Source organism: Gallinula chloropus (genome assembly GCF_964237585.1).
Source record: "Gallinula chloropus genome assembly, chromosome: 24".
NCBI classification, from domain to species: domain Eukaryota; kingdom Metazoa; phylum Chordata; class Aves; order Gruiformes; family Rallidae; genus Gallinula; species Gallinula chloropus.
The window spans coordinates 4,483,123-4,501,342 of NC_140109.1; the positions used below are offsets into that span (position 1 = coordinate 4,483,123).

At 67.9% G+C, this 18,220-nt stretch overlaps 1 protein-coding gene across 1 annotated transcript; it reads left to right on the forward strand.

The window, feature by feature from the left end:
* Nucleotides 1–1,356: 1,356 nt before the first annotated feature.
* On the forward strand, nucleotides 1,357–17,932 carry PHLDB1 (pleckstrin homology like domain family B member 1; the record flags this gene model as incomplete). The annotated part of the gene is made up of 26 exons (XM_084274894.1): nucleotides 1,357–1,413; nucleotides 2,209–2,307; nucleotides 2,669–2,792; nucleotides 2,879–3,049; nucleotides 4,823–4,948; nucleotides 6,204–7,327; nucleotides 8,070–8,312; nucleotides 8,388–8,525; nucleotides 8,642–8,779; nucleotides 10,440–10,568; nucleotides 11,659–11,814; nucleotides 11,922–12,032; nucleotides 12,141–12,230; nucleotides 12,322–12,444; nucleotides 13,098–13,223; nucleotides 13,683–13,851; nucleotides 14,218–14,384; nucleotides 14,635–14,751; nucleotides 14,854–14,947; nucleotides 15,135–15,179; nucleotides 15,656–15,947; nucleotides 16,046–16,136; nucleotides 16,242–16,388; nucleotides 16,478–16,697; nucleotides 17,266–17,351; nucleotides 17,572–17,932. The coding sequence occupies 26 exons, from the start codon at nucleotides 1,357–1,359 to the stop codon at nucleotides 17,710–17,712; spliced, it is 4,524 nt and encodes a 1,507-aa protein (XP_084131020.1). The 3' UTR covers nucleotides 17,713–17,932.
* Nucleotides 17,933–18,220: the final 288 nt, after the last annotated feature.

Genomic DNA, 18,220 nt, shown 5'->3' on the forward strand with positions numbered 1-18,220 from the left:
TGGGTCTCCCCAGCTCGGTGAGGTCCTCGCTCCCCTCTGGCTTCGTGCTGGAGTCGGGCTGCCCCTTCCCAGCTGCCGGCGGAAGGGCTGGTTGTTTACCGGGGCGGAGGGTGTGGGAAGGGGTAAGCGCGCCCTAAGCGCGCGAGCAGATGGGGAGCGAGCGGGCAGCCAAGTTGGACGGAGGCTGCGGTGCTGCGCACACCCGTTAGCTCGGCTGCTCCGGCTTCCTCCCATGACTCACCCCGTCGCAGGCAAAGAGGAAAGGCTGCCCTGTGGCATGCCCTGGCACGGGCACAGCCAGCACCACAGGGAGCACAGTGCCGGGCTGGGCTCTGGTGCGTCGGCACAGCCCTTTGCTGGCTGGTTGTGCCATCCTTGCGCCCTGAACGTACCCTGGCCAGCAGCACACGGGGTCTGTCTGGTTGGGTCTTGGTAGGCAGCAACAGTTTGGGCAGGAGGAGGAACCCCACACACACCCACACCCCAACCCCCTAAGCAGTGTGGGCTCAGGGCAGGCAGGTGAGGGGGTGCAGGGAGCTCCCTGGGAGGAGGAGGAGGATGATGATGGTGGTGGGGCTGGGCGTCCTCCCAGGTGAGGCCTCTGCCTGTGCCAGGAGAAGAAAGGGGCTTTTGTCCTCTGGAAGCCGGGGCGGAGCAGGCAGCCCTGCGCACGGGGGGCACGGGGGGCCGTGGGCTGTTTGGCGGTAACCGAGCCCGACCCCTTGGCATTTGCCGCCTTTGCCGCTTCCCACGGCGGGAACAAGCGGCGCGTTCTGCAGGCGGCGGCGGGAGAAGAAAGGCCGCCTTGTCCGGCCCAGCGGTGGGGCGCCGGCTGGGGCGGCCACGCTCCCGCCCCGCATTCCTCCAGCTGAGCAGGCTGGAGAAGGGCTGCATCCCTTGAGGGATGGGCTGGGGGGGACAGCGGGCATCTCCGGCGCAGTGAGGAGCCAGGTGAGGGGTTCTGGGGGTGGGAGGGGGGGAAGGTGAGGGCAATGCCTGGGGTCCCTCAGTGGGCAGGGTGGGCATGAGGGAGCAGCTGGGAGAGTTGGGTTCAATGAGTTTGGGTGGCAGGTGAGCAGGAGAGGGGACACGTCCCATGGGTGGTGGAGAAGGGGTGTTGTCCCTCCCTGTGATTTTTGCCCAGCGCAGCTGTGCTGGGAAGGGGTTAACGCCCGGCGCAGGATCCCCCCCTGGCCCCGCTCCCTTCCTATGCAGCAGCCCGGCCCCTCCTGGCTTTTCCTCCTTCCCAGACGTTGTGGCGGGGCCTGGGTGTGGGGCGAGGGGCAGAGGCTGGGCCGGGCTCTGGGGTCTCCCCATGCTGGAAGGGTGGCCCCCCACCCCTTGCACCCAGAGAACATGGGCACGCTGCCACGGAGGGTGCCGCTTGGTGCCCGAGTCCGGACCGGGTGGCAGGTAAGGGAAAGCGGGGATCCCACTTCGGCAGCTGGTGGGGAGCTCCTCCTGGGGTGCCGCGTCGCTGTCCCCATGTCCCCCTCCCTCCAATCCCACACGGGATGGCCACAGTCCCCAGGGAGCCCTCGCCATGGGGTGGCCAGTGCTGGTGTCACACGGAGCTGCCCGGGCTCCGTCCCAGCCCCGCATCCCACGCTTGGTGTTTTCCAGCGTTTCATTTTTTCCACAGTGCGTAATAGCCGCCCGCTCGCCCCCGCGGCTGAGCCCGGGGAAGGGGAGGGGGGTCCCTCGCCTTGTGGGACACCAGGGTCGGTGGGACCATGGCCAATGCTGTGTGGAGCCGGGCGCAGGGCTCCTCCGGTGCGCCGGGACCAGTGGGGTCCTTAACCAGGGTGGGAGTGCTCCCCGTTTTGGCGGCTCTAGCTTGGCTGGGAAGGGTTAAGCTGGGCTCAGCCAGGCCCCGGGCGGAAAGGAAGGATGTAAATTTAGCAATCCCAGAGCATCCCGGGCCACAATGGTGGTGCGAGCGCCGGGTGACGGAAGCTGTCCCTCCCCTAGCTGCCTCCTGCCTGGGTGGAGAAGGGCAGCGTGTGGCTCCTCCAGCGGGCACGGGCACTGCCAGGCCGGTGTGGGTGTGTGTGCTGGTGTGGTGGTTCAGTCAAGGTTCATCCTCTTGCTGGCAAACACTGCTTGTGGGGTGGGGTGGGGTCCAGAAGGCTCGTGGGCAGGGGGAATACGCCGGAGCCCAGCGTGGCCGCCCGTGCCGACATCCTCCATCTCTCCCAGCAGCAGCCGCCTGCGCCTGAGACCGCCTGGCGTCCGCGAGCGGCCACCATGGAGGCACCTGGCAGGACCCCTGCCAGCCCGAACCGCAGGGTCCAGACCATCATCCAGGTGAGTGCGCAGCGCTGCAGGAGCACAGGGGGTGAGTCCAGCCGGGAGGGAGCCCTTCCTCTCTGCAGCCAGCCCTGCCCGGCCAGCCGGCGCTGCCCTCCGGCATCTCCGATCCTATTACGGGATCGGCAGCAAAGCCAATTGACCTAAGTGGCTGGCAGCTTGGATCCTCTTAGACGCAGCCCAAGCCCTAGGGATCTCCTCCTGCTCCCTGGCTTGGGCAGGAGGGAGCCCTTGGTTTCCACTGCTTGGACCATCCCACCTGCACACATCACCCAGACATCGCTCCCCGCTGTTTCGGAGGCACCTGCCTGGGTTGGTGGCACAGGGTGGGTGTGAGCACCCCTCTCCTCTCCTGCAGAACAGCCCCCTGGACCTGATCGACACGGGGAAGGGGCTGAAGGTGCAGACAGAGAAGCCTCACTTGGTCAGCCTGGGCAGCGGCCGGCTCAGCACCGCCATCACGCTCCTGCCGCTGGAGGAAGGTGAGTGCCGGATGCCCGAGGCGCACGGGGGGTTCCCCATGGGCACGCTGGTGACACTGAGCCCCCCCCCCTTTTTCCTCGGTCAGGGAGGACCACCATCGGCACCGCGGCGAGGGACATCGTCCTGCAAGGCCCCGGGCTGGCGGCCCAGCACTGCTACATCGAGAACGTGCAGGGCACCCTCACCCTGCACCCCTGCGGCAACGCCTGCGCCATCGACGGCGTGCCGCTGCGGCGGCCCACGCGCCTCACCCAAGGTAAGGGTGGGCTCCTCTCCCACCGGAGCGGGACCTGGCGTGTGCGGGCGTGTGGATTAAAGCTGAAGGAAGGAAGGGGGAGAGGAGAGATTAGGGGGAAGTTTTTTTACAGAGAGAGTGGTGAGGGGCTGGAAGGGGCTGCCCAGAGAGGGGGTGGGTGCCCCATCCCTGGGGGTGTTCAAGGCCAGGTTGGATGGGGCCCTGGGCAACCTTGTGTAGCTCCAGGCGTGGAGATTGGTGGCCCTGCCTGTGGCAGGGGGTTGGAGCTCTGTGACCCTTGGGGTCCCTCCCAACCCAGCCCAGTCTATGATTCAGTGCTCTCGTGCATGCTGTCTCCGGGATGCTCCAGCATCTCCATCCCGGTGAGGGGCTGTGATGGAGCAGGTCGGGAGGCTGCCCGGCCATACGCTCCGGTACACGTAGAGAGCAGCTCCGACCCGGCAGGCTCCGGGCTGCCGCACCCGGGATGCGGAGCCACGTTTGGGGAGGGGGACACGCAGGAAGGGAACGGCTGCCGGCGTGTTTGCGCGGCTGGGACAACTCCCCCCCTTCCCCCCCCCCATCTCCGGGGCAGAACCGTGCGCTCCCCGGCTCTACCCACCCCGCTCTTCCCGGGGAGGACCCTCCCTCCGCCCCAGGGGCGGGAGCGCGGGGTGATGCCCGGCCCCCGCCTGCCGCTCCTCCCCGGGGCGGGGCTCGGCGCTGCCCGGGCGGCGGCGGCGGCGGCGCGGTGAGTTCGGGCGCGGTGCGGGGCGGCCACTCGTGTCCGCACCGGGAGTGGCTGGAGCGGGGGGGTGGGTAGGGGGCGGCGGGCAGCGCTTCCCGGTTGCAAAGCCCCGTCCGCAAGCGTCGTGGTCCCCGCCCCCCCCCTCGCCGCTCCCCGGTTTAGGGGACATTCCCCCCCCCCCTCCCAACACACACACACACCCCCCACCGCCCCTCAGGGACAATGGGAAACACGTGGCCGCCGGGGTCCCGCCCTGGGTGGGTGGTGAAGAGGGTGGGGGGGGGCTTCGGAAGGACAAGGCGCAGGGTGCGCGGCTTCGCCCCGCCGACGTGCGGTGACACCCCGGGCGGAGGAGCCACCGTGGCCGGGCGCCACGCAGCCGGGATGCTGCCGGGGAGCGGGACGGGGACGCCTTCCCTCCCCGCCGCTCGGGTGAGGCGTCGGTGGCCGGCGTGGGTCTGTCCAGCCCCTCACACGCTCCCTCCCTCGCCCTGCCCGGGCTCACGGGTGCTCCGAAGAGAAAAATACCCTCCACGTCGCCTCCGGCGAAGGATTTTGGGCAGCGGGTGCCGGTGCGGAGGGAGCCTCTCCCTCCTTCCCTCCCTCCCTGCCCTGGCAGGCGCTTCAAAGCACAGGCGTGTCGGCTCCCGGAGCCTCCGGCGTGTGGCTCCCCGGGACATCGCGGGCAGCACACGGCTCCGCTCCCCGGGACGCCGCGCCCCGAGGAGAAGGGCCGCTGTTTTGGGGCAGGACGGGCGCTGTGCGGCTGGGGACACAGGAGCTGTCTTGTCCGCAGCTGGCAGCCGCGCAGACCCTGGAGCAGCGCCAGCTTCCCCCCCCTTCCCAACCCCCGGCACGGACCCCAGCTGTGCCTGCAGCTGCCGGGGAGTGACCTGGATTGCAGCCTTTCCCCCCCCCTCTACTCCCAACTAAGCCTCTGATGACGGCAGGAGCCCGCTCCCACTCCCAGGGAACGCGTCTCGGAGCCTTGGGGCTGCCTGGGCTCTCTCCGGCCGCAGCTGAGCCCCTTCCCCTCTTTCCCCCAGGGTGCACCATCTGCCTGGGCCAGGCCACCTTCCTCCGCTTCAACCACCCTGCCGAGGCCAAGTGGATGAAGAGCATGATCCCAGCCGGGGCCCGGAGCCCGGCCGCTGTCTACGGGCTGCCAGCAAGTAGGTGAACCCCCCCCACCCTGGGTCCTGGTGGGGGTGCTGGGGTGGTTGGGGATGCCAGGGGCGCTCCCTTAGCAAGCGATGCTCGTGCCTGGCCACCTGCAAACCTGGCCGTTGGCTCAGGACAGCACCTGCACCCACACGGTCGTTAATGGTTAACGAAGGTGGTTGTGAGGGGTGGTGAGGATGCGACTCCAGCTCCTGCCCTGCCCGGGTGCTGTGGGGTGCACAGGGCCCCCCCCCCCGCCCCCCTGGCTGCGTTGGAGCCCGTGTTTCTGTGCCAGGAGGGCCGTGTGGAGGCTGCCAAGGCCGTTTCCCTGGCTGCAGTCCCTCCATCTCGCCAGTGGCTTATCTTGCCACCGCTGTCTGTGTGTGGAGCCCAGGAGATGAGCGTGCGTGCCGAGGTCCCGGGCTGCACCCAGCTCCTCAGGCTGTCTGAACCCTCTCCAGCAGCGGTCCCTGGGCTGGCATCCCCTGCTCTGTGCCCCGACCGGCACACCCTGGCACGGGGAGAGAGGAGCTTGGCAGCTTCCTCGTGCCACGTGTGTGCCGGGAAGGCAGCGCACCCCGCAGCTGGGGGACGGGAGGAGGGAGGTGGGGAGGGGGACGTGGCTGCCGAGCATCCCGCCGGGTCTCCTCTCTCTGTCCCTGCCCAGGCCTGACGGCGCTGCCGGCTGCCGTAGGGGACCCGCTGGGTGCCAGGGGGTGACGCAGCTCGGGTGGCACGCCGTCCTGGCTGGGCTCTGATGGTATTAGCTCGTCCCCATGAGCGACAGGCGCATCGGGGCTGCGCCGGGGTGATGGGGGGCAACTCTGGCCAGGGAGGCTGCGGGCGACTTGGCGGTGGGCACTGTGGATGTGCCGGGGGTCTGTGCTCAGTGTTTTCCATCCGCCACATCTCTGCCCCCGTCGCCGGGGTGCCGGAGCGTGTCCAGGCGCTGGCGGCTGGTGGGGGCAGCTGCACCCTGGGGCGACGCGTGGGGATGTCGGGAGCAGGCGGCTGGGACGGGCGATCGGGTTTCTGTCTCCCTGGTGATGGGGCCAGCGGGATGCCGGTCTTCACTCCCTGGCCTGGCTCCCCACCAGCTTTAGGCTGGGATTGAGAAGAGCCGTGTCCCAGCACTGGCTCCCCAAGGCTACAGTAGAGGGGTGACAGCTCTGTGGGACCCCAGGCCAGGTAGGGGTTGATGTGTGTGGTGGAGGGGTAGGCATCCTGCCACACTGACGCCTGCTCCGGTGTCTCCTCTCCCCGCAGAGCCCGAGGCCCTGGTGAACGGTGGCCGGCAGCTGGCTGAGCGTGGGTGTCCCAGCCACAGCTCCCTCGTCAGCTCCATCGAGAAGGACCTGCAGGACATCATGGACTCGCTGGTGCTGGAGGAACCCCCAGCACCTGCTGGTGGCAAGAGGCCACCCGCCCATGGCCGGTCCCCCCTCTCCCCCGTGGTGAACGGGGGCGGGCGTTGCCTGCTGTCCCCCCCACCCAGCCCTGGCACTGCTTCGGGGGGCTCCAGCTATGAGAATGCATCCCCCCCCTTCTCCCCGCTCTCCTCCCCAGCCAGCAGCAGCGGCGGTGGTTACACCAGCCCCTCGCCCACCATCCGGGACCAGGCTCCGGCCGTGCCCCCTCTCGTCCCGCTCCGCTCCTCCAGCTACAACCACGCTGTGCAACCGCCTCCCCAGCGCCCACCGCCCCCACCCAGCGGGGGTCCCGGCGAGCCTTGGCCGGCTGACAGACCCGGGGACCTCCGAGCGGGCAGCCCCCGGCTGACCCCCAGGGTGTCACCACGGCCATGGGCGGCCCTGCAGGAGCGACCCCCCAGCCCCTTCCGGGAGCCACGGGACCCCCAGGCCCCCAGCCGGCAGCCCCTCGTCAGGGTGATCCCCGAGGCCCGGCTGCAGCCCCCCGAAAGCCCGCGGGCGGCCCGGAGGAACGCAGAGAGCATGCGGGAGCTGCCCCCTCCCAGCCCCTCCTTATCCCGCCGGGCTGCCAGCCCTCGGGCAGCCCCTGAAGCCCCCTCCCCACAACCCCGGCTGGGCAGGGAGGTGCCTGGTAGCCCCCGTGCCCGGCGCAAGGGCCTGGAGGAGCCGAGGGGTGCCGGGACCCCCTCTCCCCCGCCACCCACAGAGATCCCTGCGCGTCGCCCCAGCTTTGGCCCCTGCGTGAGCCCAGCGTACGGGCTGGGCACCCCAGCTCTGCCATCACCCCGGCAGAGCCCCCGTACCTCCAGGAAACCCATTGGGGGGGACCCCCGGCTGCCGGCAGGGCCCCGGGAGCGTAAGAACAGCATCACCGAGATCAGCGACAACGAGGACGAGCTCCTGGAGTACCACCGGCGGCAGCGGCAGGAGCGGGTGCGGGAGCAGGAGATGGAGCGCCTGGTGAGCCCCAGGGATGGGGAGGTGGGGAGGGGCCGTGGGGGTCGTGTTGGAGTGTGGGGTGTGCTCTCTCTCTCTCTCTTCCCAAACGCCTCTCAGCGTTATGCCGCTTTAAAACCCGGCCTTCGCCTCCCTGGGGATTACGGCCACCGCAGCTGCCAGCTAATCCGGGGAGCCAGAGCAGGGAGGGGGGGTGTGTGTGAATTGCAACAGCTCTCCCAGAGCATGAAGACCCCCCCCTTGACTCCATAGAAGCCCAAAGAAACACACAGGGTTGGGTAGCCCCCCCAGAGCTGAGGCTGCAGCTCCTGGGGCTTCACAAATCCGTCCACGTCTCGTCCCGGGCCGCGCCGGTGCCGTGGCTTTTGTGGGCAGCGCGGCTATATTTAGGGTAGACAGGAGTTTTTATAGAGCCAGCAGCTGCCTGGGTGGGGTTGGTTCTCTCTGTGCATCTGCCGGTGCTGGAGAGGAGGGAGGGAGGGAGGGGGGTCTGTGCTGTCAGAGCCCTGTTTGCTCAGCCCTGACTCACGCCCGGCGCGGGCGGCCTGAGTCACCGCCTGGAAATAGCGGAGGGGCTCGGCGGCCAGAGCTGCTGCCTGTAATTAGCCCGGCGCATCGTGCGCCTGGCTCCATCCCGGCTTCTCCATGTCCCTGGGAAGGCCACGGAGTTGAGGCCGTGTCCTGCCGTTGGCACAGCGTCCCTCATCCGCGGCGGGTGGGATGAGCCGGCCGTTCTCCCTCGCAGGAGCGGCAGCGCCTGGAGACCATCCTCAACCTCTGTGCCGAGTACACCAAGACAGATGGCGGTGAGCCAGGAGACATGCGCCGGCTCCTGGTTGGTGACACGGAGGCCGGCCGGCGGACGCCCAGGGGTGCCGCGGCTCCCGGTTGCGCCGCCGAGGAGCTGCGGCAGAGGGAGAGCCTGGAGAGGTCGGATGAGGAGAACCTGAAGGAGGAGTGCAGCAGCACCGAGAGCACCCACCACGAGGTGAGGGGGCGGCCGTGCCGTGCTGTGCCACGCCGTGCCGCGCCGCTGCGCCGCGCTGACCCTCAGCCTCCGCAGCACGAAGAGCTGGCGGGTCCCCGTGCCAAGGAGGCGCAGCGGCTGGAGGAGGAGCGCGCCGGCATCCTCGGCCGCCTGGACCAGCTGAAGGGTCGCGTCAAGGAGCTGGAGCAGCAGCTGCAGGAGACGTCACGAGAGGTGAGGGGACGGGGAGCCCTGGCAGCTCCCCCGCTGCTTGCCGCCCTCGCCCCGTCCCATAGGCGCGAGCCGGGCACTGCCGGGGCATCCATCCCAACGTGGCCGTGCCCACCCAGGCGGAGATGGAGCGGGCGCTGCTGCAGGGCGAGCGGGAGGCGGAGGCCGCACGGCTGCGGCAGGAGCAGGAGGCCGCGCAGCAGCTGCAGGAGAAGCTCTCTGGCTTGGATGCCAGTATCCGCAAGGAGCGGGACAAGGTGAGACCCAGGACAGGGATGCTTCCCCCGGTGCCGCCGCGGACCCGTTCGCTGGGCCCTGGGTTCCCTGGAGCCATGGAGATGCCTCCCCTCTGGGGTTTGCATTGTGTGTGCAGGGGGGACATGATGTGTCCATCTGTCTGTCCAGTCTGGTGGCTCAGTGGAGAAGGGCAGGGCTGATGCTTGGCACAAGTTTCAGTCACCACGTTGCCGCGCCGTTGGGGCCTTGTGGGGTGGCTCCGTGCTCCCAGCTGGATGCTCCCCACAGTGCGTGGCACCCACCCAGAGTGGGGGTCTCAGCGCACCCTGTTCCATCCCCTGCTGGGGGCTGTGTCTTGTGGGGAGCCCCCCCTGCCCTGGTCCAGTTTGGGTGACTATCGGTTCATCTCAGCGCGTAACGGTGGCCACTGCTGTAGCGTTCAGTTTGCTGCGGGTGTTTCGCTTGACGTGGTGGCCGAGGAGGGGGTCCTGGCCCCCCCCATTCCCCTAGGCCTGTCTTAGGTGGAACTGCTGCCCTGATCTGCCCAAGGGTGCCCATGCCACCATGTGTGTGGCACCACGCTCGTCCCGGCGGCTGCTCACTGCCTCCGAGGCTGCCATCCCTGCGTGGCCAGCGGGTCTGGCTGGAGGCATCTGGGCTGTTCAGCTGCTCGTGGTTGGTGCTGTGCCTGTGGTGTTTGGGGGTGTTGGTCTGGGTTTGGTCTTGCAGCCCACTGCGGGCATCTTCTGCAGCCAGGGGCTGGTGCAGAGCTGGGAAAAAGAGCTCAGGGAAATTCCACCCCCCTTCCGTATCCTGCCCCAACCTCTCTGCTGACCCTGATGCCTGCTTCCCTAACTGCTCCAGCTGCACTAACAGCACCTGTTCTCCAGTCTGCCCTCGCCTCCCATGGCTCTGTGTGCCCAGGGACCCCATAGCACCCTGCAGCTTCTGTCACAGGGAGCCCATCTGTGCCAGCCCTGCCACGTCCATGACCTCTCGTGTCTCTGCTCCGTGCTGCAATGGCACAGGGTTTCTTGCGTTGTGTGTTTCCCAGCACCCCCTACTCCCCCCCCAACCCCCTCCCCGGTGCTCCTGTGGCCATGGGGAATACAGCAGAGGATGCTTCCCTCTCAGAGGATGCTTCCCTCTCATCCCAGGAGCATCCCTGGACTGTGGGCAGCCCCCTCCTTCCGATGGATGTGGGTGGTCCACAGACCCTCAGCTCGCATCCGGGACCCGCTGCGCTTAATAGGCAGCGTCCTGGGTGGCGAGCGCCAATTAACAAAGCTAATTAGCTGTGTGCCACACGTGGTTAGGGTGACTTTGCCCAATCTTTTAGCTGCCCCTCTGTGGGTGTCCGGTGAGGCTGAGGCGGAGGGCTGGCTGCAGCCCCTCTAACACCACCCGGGTCCCCACGGCTGTTGCTCTCTTGCCCCTTCCTTCCACAGACACCCTTCCCCACCAGCTGCCAGCTGAGCCCCTCACTAACTCCGCTGCTTCTGCTTGGCGCCGATGTGAGAAGTGTGTTTTCTCTCTTCTTCTTCTTTCCCTTTTTGGTTGGGTTTCCCCCCTTTCCTCCTTTCCCTTTGTTTTCCTTTCTCTTTTTCTTCTTTCCCCCCCAACTCCTCCTTTCCCCCTCCCCCTCGTTTTGTCTTCGTTCTTCCCCCCCCCCCAATTCAGGAGAGGGCAAAGGTTGATGCTGAAAGGAAGGAGCTAGAGCAACTCCGGGCGCTTTACCATGAGTCGAAGAGCCGCCTTGCTAAGTGCCCCGAGTCGCTGCGGGAGCAGTTGCGGGAGCGGATGCGAAGGGTCAGTGTCTCCCCCTACCCCTCCCGGACCATGGCCCATCTCCCTCCGCTCCAGCTTAGGCCAGCTCTTCCCTGCCAGCCGGGGCCACACTGGGACCGTCGTACCCGGGCTGGAGGCGGCTGGCACCGGGCACCGCCGTCCTGGTAAGCTTGCCGCTCGCCCGGCCCCAGAACGTGGTGCCGGCTCGGCAGAGCGCGGGACCGCGTTCCCCGCCGCTGTGGAACTGTCAAGTTACTCCGGACCGGGCAGGGTGTGAGCACGGATCCTGCCCTGCCAAGGGGAGAGCAGGCAGGAGAGCCCCGGGCAGGGACAGAGGGACAGCCACATCCTCATCCGTTACTTCCAGAGAGTGTTTACTTCCACAGCGCCGTCGGTTTACGTTACAGCCGGTCTCCAACAAGCTTTTTACCCCCTGTTAGCTGGTGTTTTCCAGCTGGCACCCGCTCAGCCTCACCGCACACCTAAGCCCACCTCACTGCAGCTTGCTCGGGACAGGCACCCCCCTGTGTCAGGTGCAGGTCCCGGGGTGTGGCAAGGGGGGGGACTGCACTGGGGTTGTCATGACACAGCCCCTTTGGTGCCGTGCTGTGAGAGCAAGGGCTGCTGCTCTGCTCCAGGAGCGGGCTGAAACACGTCTCCACGGGGAGCGCGGTACGATTGCTGCTGGGATGGCACTCCAGCAGACCCTGTGCCGAGTGTCACCGTGGGCTCTGGCTGCTTGAAGGCTGGAAGGCTGCATGGGTGCTTGTCCAGCATGGTGCTCATCCGTTGTGGAGGGGCTGCATGTCAGTGGTTGCACCAGCGTGCGGCGGTTGGCTGCCCAGTGCTGGTGTGGACGCGGTTCAGCGCGGTTTCCAAGGGTCAGTTGAAGACCCCCGGTGGCAGCGAGCGCTTCACATCACCGGGTCAGTGGCTCTGACCTGGCTGGTGCTTGATGCCTCCATCGCCTTCTCCAACTGGGCTGAGGTTGGCTGTGGGTGCTGTGGGAGGTGGGAGAACCATGGTGGTTCCCCATTGGGGTGGGGGTGCCCGTTCCGGGAGCGGTGCCCGTCCGGAGGGAGTGATTCGTGTCTCCCTTGTGTGTCTGAAGGAGGCAGAGGTGCTGGAGACAGAGGCCACGCTGTTTGAGGACCTGGAGTTCCAGCAGCTGGAGCGGGAGAGCCGTCTGGAGGAGGAACGCGAGGCTCGGGGCCAGCAGCTCCTGCAGAGCCGAGCCGAGTGCCACCGCAGCATCGCCCGCAGGAAGGTAGGGATGGGTGGGGGGTGGCAGGTCCAGCACCGCCAGCCTGTGCGCCCTGGTTGAATCCCAGGGCTCACCAGTGGCCAGTTCATCTCCCATCTCCGGCTCTGCAGGAGCGGGTGGCTGCGTTGGATGCCCAGGCTGCCCAAATCCGGCTGCAGAGCGCCCAGGAGGCCGAGCGCCTGGCCAGGGAGAGGAGCAGTGTCCTGCAGCTCCTGCAGAAGGTAATGCAGCCATCCCTAGGGGGGCTGGAGCGCAGCTCTGGGGGTGCCCGAGGTGTGGGGGACAGGCTGATGCGGGCGTAGCCATCAGCTGCCTCTGCTCTGGCTCAGGAGAAGGAGAAGCTCGTGTCTCTGGAGAGGCGGTACCAGCTCGTCACCGGCGGCCGGAGCTTCCCCAAGATGTCCCCGGCTCTCCGAGACGTAAGTGGGGAGAGTGGGGTGGGGGGGGGTCTCCTGCTGCCACCTCGCTGCCTGCGCCCGCCTCGCCGACACGGTCTTCACCCTCTGACAGGAGACCCTCCGTATCTCTGAGCCTTACGAGCTGCTGGAGGGAAATAAGCCCCTGAGCCCCCCACCAGCCGTGGCTGCCTCCTTAGCTTCTCCCGCCGCCCGCTCCTACCCCAAGGCGCAAGAGGTAACGGCACTAACTGCACCGCACACGCTCACCCTCCCTCCCCTCCCCCCCTGCTCCTTGGCCGTGCCGCTGCCACCGCCAGGCCCCTCTTACAGTGACTAACGTGGCTTCTGGGCAGTGGGGCATCCCCACAGGGGCACTCTGGGATGGCTTCGATGGCAAGTGCTCTCCCAAGCACACCGCGTGGCATCCCGTGCTTGCCGCTTACCTGCATGCTGGGCACCTCCCAGCAGCATCCTTTGGGGTCCCACTAGCCTGGCAAGAGAGCGAATCCCTGGCTTTAGCATGCTTAGTGCAGACAGGGTGGGATTTTAAGCTGGCTCAGAGCAGCTGGAGGAGGGCTTGTGGCCAGGGACCCTGGGCTCTGGGCGAGGGGGGTGTCCACAGGCACCTTGGAGCCTCGGCAGGGCAGACTCCAGCCTGCACACCCAGGAGTGCGGCAGCATCCTGGGATGCCAGGCACTGGGGCAGCCACAAACAGGGGAGCTGGGGGTGGGGGGTGGGGGTTCAGCGAGGCAGGGAAGGGCTGGGCAGGCAGAGTGGCAGCGGGGCGGCACGCGTGCGGGGCGACTGGCTCCCGCTTTGCAGTCGGCGCCGGGGATGCCGGCGCAGGGCTCTAACTCTCCTCCTTCTCCTCCGCCGTGGGTTTCTAGGAGTACATGAGGCTGTCTGACGTTTTCAGGTTCTGCAGCCCCCCACACGGCCCCAGCCCGGACACTAAAGCTTCTGCTGCTGCTCAGCGCTCTTTCTTGCTTGCTCTACCTCCCGCAGCCGACGAGGTACCCGCTCCAGAGCACGCTCGGGGTTTGCTCCCGCCGGTTGCCCGCCACAGCCGCCATGCGTTGCCCCAGTTGCTCAGAGCCCAGCTCCCTCTCTATCTCTCTCTCTCTCTCAGCCCAATGGGCTCTTTGCCCAGTGCTGGCTGAGCAGATTGGATACCCCGGGTGGCAGGAGGTGGGGATGGGATGGGATGGGATGAGGGATGGCAGCCGCTTGCTCGCTAGACCCGGGGATGCTCGCTGGACCCAGGTCTGGCCACTGATCCTGGGCGAGGAGGGTGCAGAGCGGGCAGGGACATGGCCAGGGTGGTGGGCAGCTCCAGCTGCTCTTCCTCCTGGGAATGGGGCGCCCTCTCTTCTGGGGGGCTGGAGCAGCCTGCCTGCTGGCTCGCTGCCCTGTGCCTGCTTGTCCTTGCTGGGAGTCTTTTCTCCTGGTTTGATCCGCTTCTCTCTGCCCAGTACGTGACCGTTGAGCAGCTCTCGGGCATCCTGGGCGGCCTGCGCGCCCCTGCCGCTTCCCTGCTGGGCTGCACCCCTCCGTCTCCTTCATCCTCAGGCTACGCTGCTCCTCCTCCTCCTCCTCTTCCTCCTCCAGCTTTCTCTTCCCCCTCCGTCTCCGCAGAGGTTCGTGCCCCGGTCCCCTGCCTCTGCTGGGGAGGTGATGGGGGTGTGTGGGGAGGGCTGAGTGGTGGCTGAAGCTGGCTGGCAGCTCGGGTTCTCACCAGCTTGTGGAGCCCTTGCTGCTCTGCCTGCTGCTTGGGCGATGGCTGGCAGGCTGGGTTTGGTGGGGTGGTCTCTCTGCCCTCCTGGCACTTGCAGGAGGGTCCTGGAGTTGCTGGGACTCAGCTGAGGAGCACTCTGGGGGGTCTGCAGGGTCCTGTGCTGGGGGCACGGTGCAGGTGCAGGCAGGGATGCTCTGAGCTCTCTAGGTCCATGTGTTGGGTGCTATCGCTGCTTTTCCCCCTTTCCTCACACTGCTTCTCTCTCCAGACAGAGCAGCAGCTGCCGGGGGGCCCCGGGTGGCTCCCGGCTCTTGACTTAGAGAAGTGGTACCAGGAGGTCATGGCTGGCTTTGAGACCTCCTCCTCCTCCTCTGTCTCTCCTCCTTCTTCCCCTCCTCCACTTCCAGCTAAAGCTCACTCCTCTCACAACCCTCTCCAGGTAAATCCTGGCTCCCCGTTGCCAGGGCTTGGGCTTTGGGGCTGCCGGTTGCGGCGGGAGCGGGGGAGCACAGGGATGTTCCTGCCAGCTCTGTGGCCTTGGTGGCTGCTGGGCACCCAGGTCTGGGGAGAGGATGCTGAGCCCTGCCGATGGCCGAGCCGTCCCGCCGGGGTGCAGGGGGGTGTGTGTGTGTGGTTTCCAGAGCCCACCCCCTACCCCCACCCCACCACCTCCATGTCTCTGTGCCCAGGTCTACCGTGCCAAAACAGAGGGCAACGCTGGTGCCCTCACCCCTCGGATGAAGAGCGGGACCCCCTCGTCTTCGCAGCTCAACCTCTCCGTGCTGGGGCGCAGCCCTTCACCCAAGGTATGGCAGCTGGTGGGGATGGGGATGGGGAGGGAGGGAGCTGAGGGTCCTGCGGGATGCCAGCCCCCCCCGCCCCAGCTGACCACCTGCCATCCTGCCCAGGGCCCTCCAAGCCCGGCGGGCAGCCTGCCCCGCAACCTGGCAGCCACGCTGCAGGACATCGAGACGAAACGCCAGCTGGCCCTGCAGCAGAAGGGTGAGCTCCAGCTCCGCATCCTGGGGCGGTGGGAATTCCTAGGGCAGGGTTGGGGGGTGCTTTTCCCCTGCCCCAGGGCGATGGGTGCCCGGCGGGGCGCGGTGCCTCTCTCACCACGGTCTCTCTCTCTCGCCTTTCCCCCTTCCACCTCTCCTCTTCCCGACCCCTCCGCCTGACGTGTCTCCAGCCGAGCCGCTCCCAGCAGGGCCCTTGCAGCCAGGTGATCTACCAGGTAGAGAGAAGGGGGTGGGAGGGCAGCTTTGACTGCCTCAAGCCAGCCCGGTGCCAGCAGCAGCAGCATGGCTGGTTTTGCTGGCACTGCCATGCATAGGAAGGGCAGGGTGGGGAGCATGAGCTGCCCCCCCCTCCCCTGGGTGCCTCTCAACATCTACCCAGGGACAACTCCCTGCACCCCTAACGCTTTGCCCAGCCTGCTCCTGCCAGCCTGGTGCATGTACCCCTCCTTCCCACCTTCTTGGCTGCCCATCCCACCCAGACGGATGCCGCTGGCTCGGCTCGGCAGGGAGTTGTGAGGGCTGTGGCTGTGTGCGTCTCTTTCCTCCCCCTCACTGTCCCAACCCTGGCCCCAGCAGTGGCTCTGGCGCTTTCTCCTGCCTGCTCCATCCCTTTGCCAGCCGTGCTGTGTGTTTGCACGTGGCCTGCTCGGTCATTGTCCTCCTCCTCCTCTTCTTCTTCCTGTGGCCACAGGTCAGCAGGTGATCGAGGAGCAGAAGCGGCGGCTGGCGGAGCTGAAGCAGAAAGCGGCCGCCGAGGCTCAGTCACAGTGGGAAGCCCTGCACGGGCAGCCCCCCTTCCCCACCGCCTTTCCCCCTCTCGTCCATCACTCCATCCTCCACCACCACCGCCCCCACAACGTCGGGCCCCGGGCCGAGGAGCTGGACCATGCCTACGACACCCTCAGCCTGGAGAGCTCGGACAGCGTGGAGACCAGCATCTCCACCGGCAACAACTCTGCCTGCTCACCCGACAACATCTCCAGGTACCCCTTGCTCCGGGTACCACGGCTGGGGGGGGATGGGGGGACACTGCTGGCTCGAGCTTCTTCCCGCTGGGACGGCATCTCCATCTCTCTTGCAGCGCCAGCGGGATGGAGGCGGGAAAGATTGAGGAGATGGAGAAGATGCTGAAGGAGGCGCACGCGGAGAAGTCGCGGCTGATGGAGTCCCGGGTGAGCAGCGGGGGGGGGGTGGGGTGGGCGGCACCGGTGTTCGCAGCCAGACAGGGAGTTGGGGGTCCCTGAACACCGGGGCTGAGCTCTTGCACGTGCCGGCAGGAGCGGGAGATGGAGCTCCGGCGACAGGCGCTGGAGGACGAGCGGCGCCGCCGGGAGCAGCTGGAGCGGCGGCTGCAGGACGAGACGGCGCGGCGGCAGAAGCTGGTGGAGAAGGAGGTCAAGCTGCGGGAGAAGCACTTCTCTCAGGTGTGGTAGGCTGGGCTGCCGGTGGGGGAGAGGTGACTCCCGCCGCTGCCGGCGCCTGGCTCTGCAGGGCTGTGCTGCTGCTGTTCCAGGCTCGTCCCCTGACGCGCTACCTCCCCATCCGTAAGGAGGACTTCGACCTGCGGCTGCACATCGAGTCCTCGGGCCACGGCGTGGACACCTGCTACCACGTCATCCTGACGGAGAAGATGTGCAAGGGCTACCTGGTCAAGATGGGCGGCAAGATCAAGTCGTGGAAGAAGCGGTGGTTCGTCTTCGACCGCATGAAGCGCACCTTCTCCTACTACGTGGGTGAGGCCTTGTGCTGCCCCAAGCCCCTCTCCCCCCCACCCTGTGCTGTCGCCCCTCTCCCCCCCTGTGCCGTCACTCCTTTCCTCCCGGTGTCATCGTCCCACTCCCCCTCCGTGCCATCGCCCCTCTCCCCGTGCCGTCGCCTCTCTCCCTGTGCTGCCGTCACTCCTTTCCTCCCCCTGCCATCGCCCCCCTCTCCCTCCCCGTGCCACTGCCCCTCTCCCTCCCCGTGCCGTCGCCCCTCTCTCCCTCCCCCGTGCCGTCGCCCCTCTCTCCCTCCCCCGTGCCGTCGCCCCCCTCTCCCTCCCCCTGCCGTCGCCCCCCTCTCCCTCCCCCTGCCGTCGCCCCCCTCTCCCTCCCCCTGCCGTCGCCCCCCTCTCCCTCCCCCTGCCGTCGCCCCTCTCCCCCTCCCCCTGCCGTCGCCCCTCTCCCCCTCCCCCTGCCGTCGCCCCTCTCCCCCTCCCCCTGCCGTCGCCCCCCTCTCCCTCCCCCTGCCGTCGCCCCTCTCCCCCCCGTGCCATCCCTGGGCAGCACTGCAGCCGATGCCCCCTCCCTTCTCCCCGGGCAGATAAACACGAGACGAAGCTGAAGGGCGTCATCTATTTCCAAGCCATCGAGGAGGTTTACTATGACCACCTGCGCAGCGCGGCAAAGGTGAGAGCCGGGCGCTGTGTGTCCCGGCGTGCCCGGGCGGGAGCCAGAGGGGCAGCTGATGCTGGGGATGCCCCCGGAGCCATGTGAATGCCGACAGCTCCGTGGGGTGGGGGCAGTGGCAGGACCCCAGCGCTGAGGCTTGCTGGGGAGGGGGAAAAGGAGGGGATGAAGGGAAGGAGGGGCCCAAGCGCTGACCCCCCCCCCCTCCTTTCCTCCCCAGAGCCCCAACCCCGCGCTCACCTTCTGCGTCAAGACCCACGACCGCCTGTACTACGTGGTGGCCCCCTCGGCTGAGGCCATGCGCATCTGGATGGACGTCATCGTCACCGGGGCGGAGGGTTACACCCAGTTCATGAACTGAAGGGGTGCTGAGCGCCCCGTACCCCCCCCCCCCCCCCCCCAGCTCCCCGGCAGCCCGGGCAGGGACGGGATGGGGACCCGGTCCTTGCTTCCCCCCCCCCCCCCCCATCTGGGGCCGTGCGAGTCGCTCGGGTGGGGCCGCGGCCCGGCCTCGCTGCTCCGTTCGCGGCGGGAGAGAAACGTGTCCAAGCGCAGAGCCATAAAGAGCTGCCCCAGCGCCACCGGTACCGGCAGCTCCGTGATGGGGAGAGGCGGGAGGGGAGGGAGTGCCGCGGCGGCGGGCTGTGATTGGCTGAGGCGGCGCGGAGAGGGGCTGCGATTGGCTGAGGCGGTGTGGGAGGGGGTGTGGGCGGGGCTGCGATTGCCGGCGGGGGCGGGGAGAGCGGGCGGACGAGGCTGTGATTGGTTGGGGCGGCGGGGCGAGGGGGCGTGCGGCGCTGCGATTGGCTGAGGCGGCGCGGAGTTTGTATAAAAGGCGGGACGCGTGGGTCGGCGCACGGCGTAGGGGC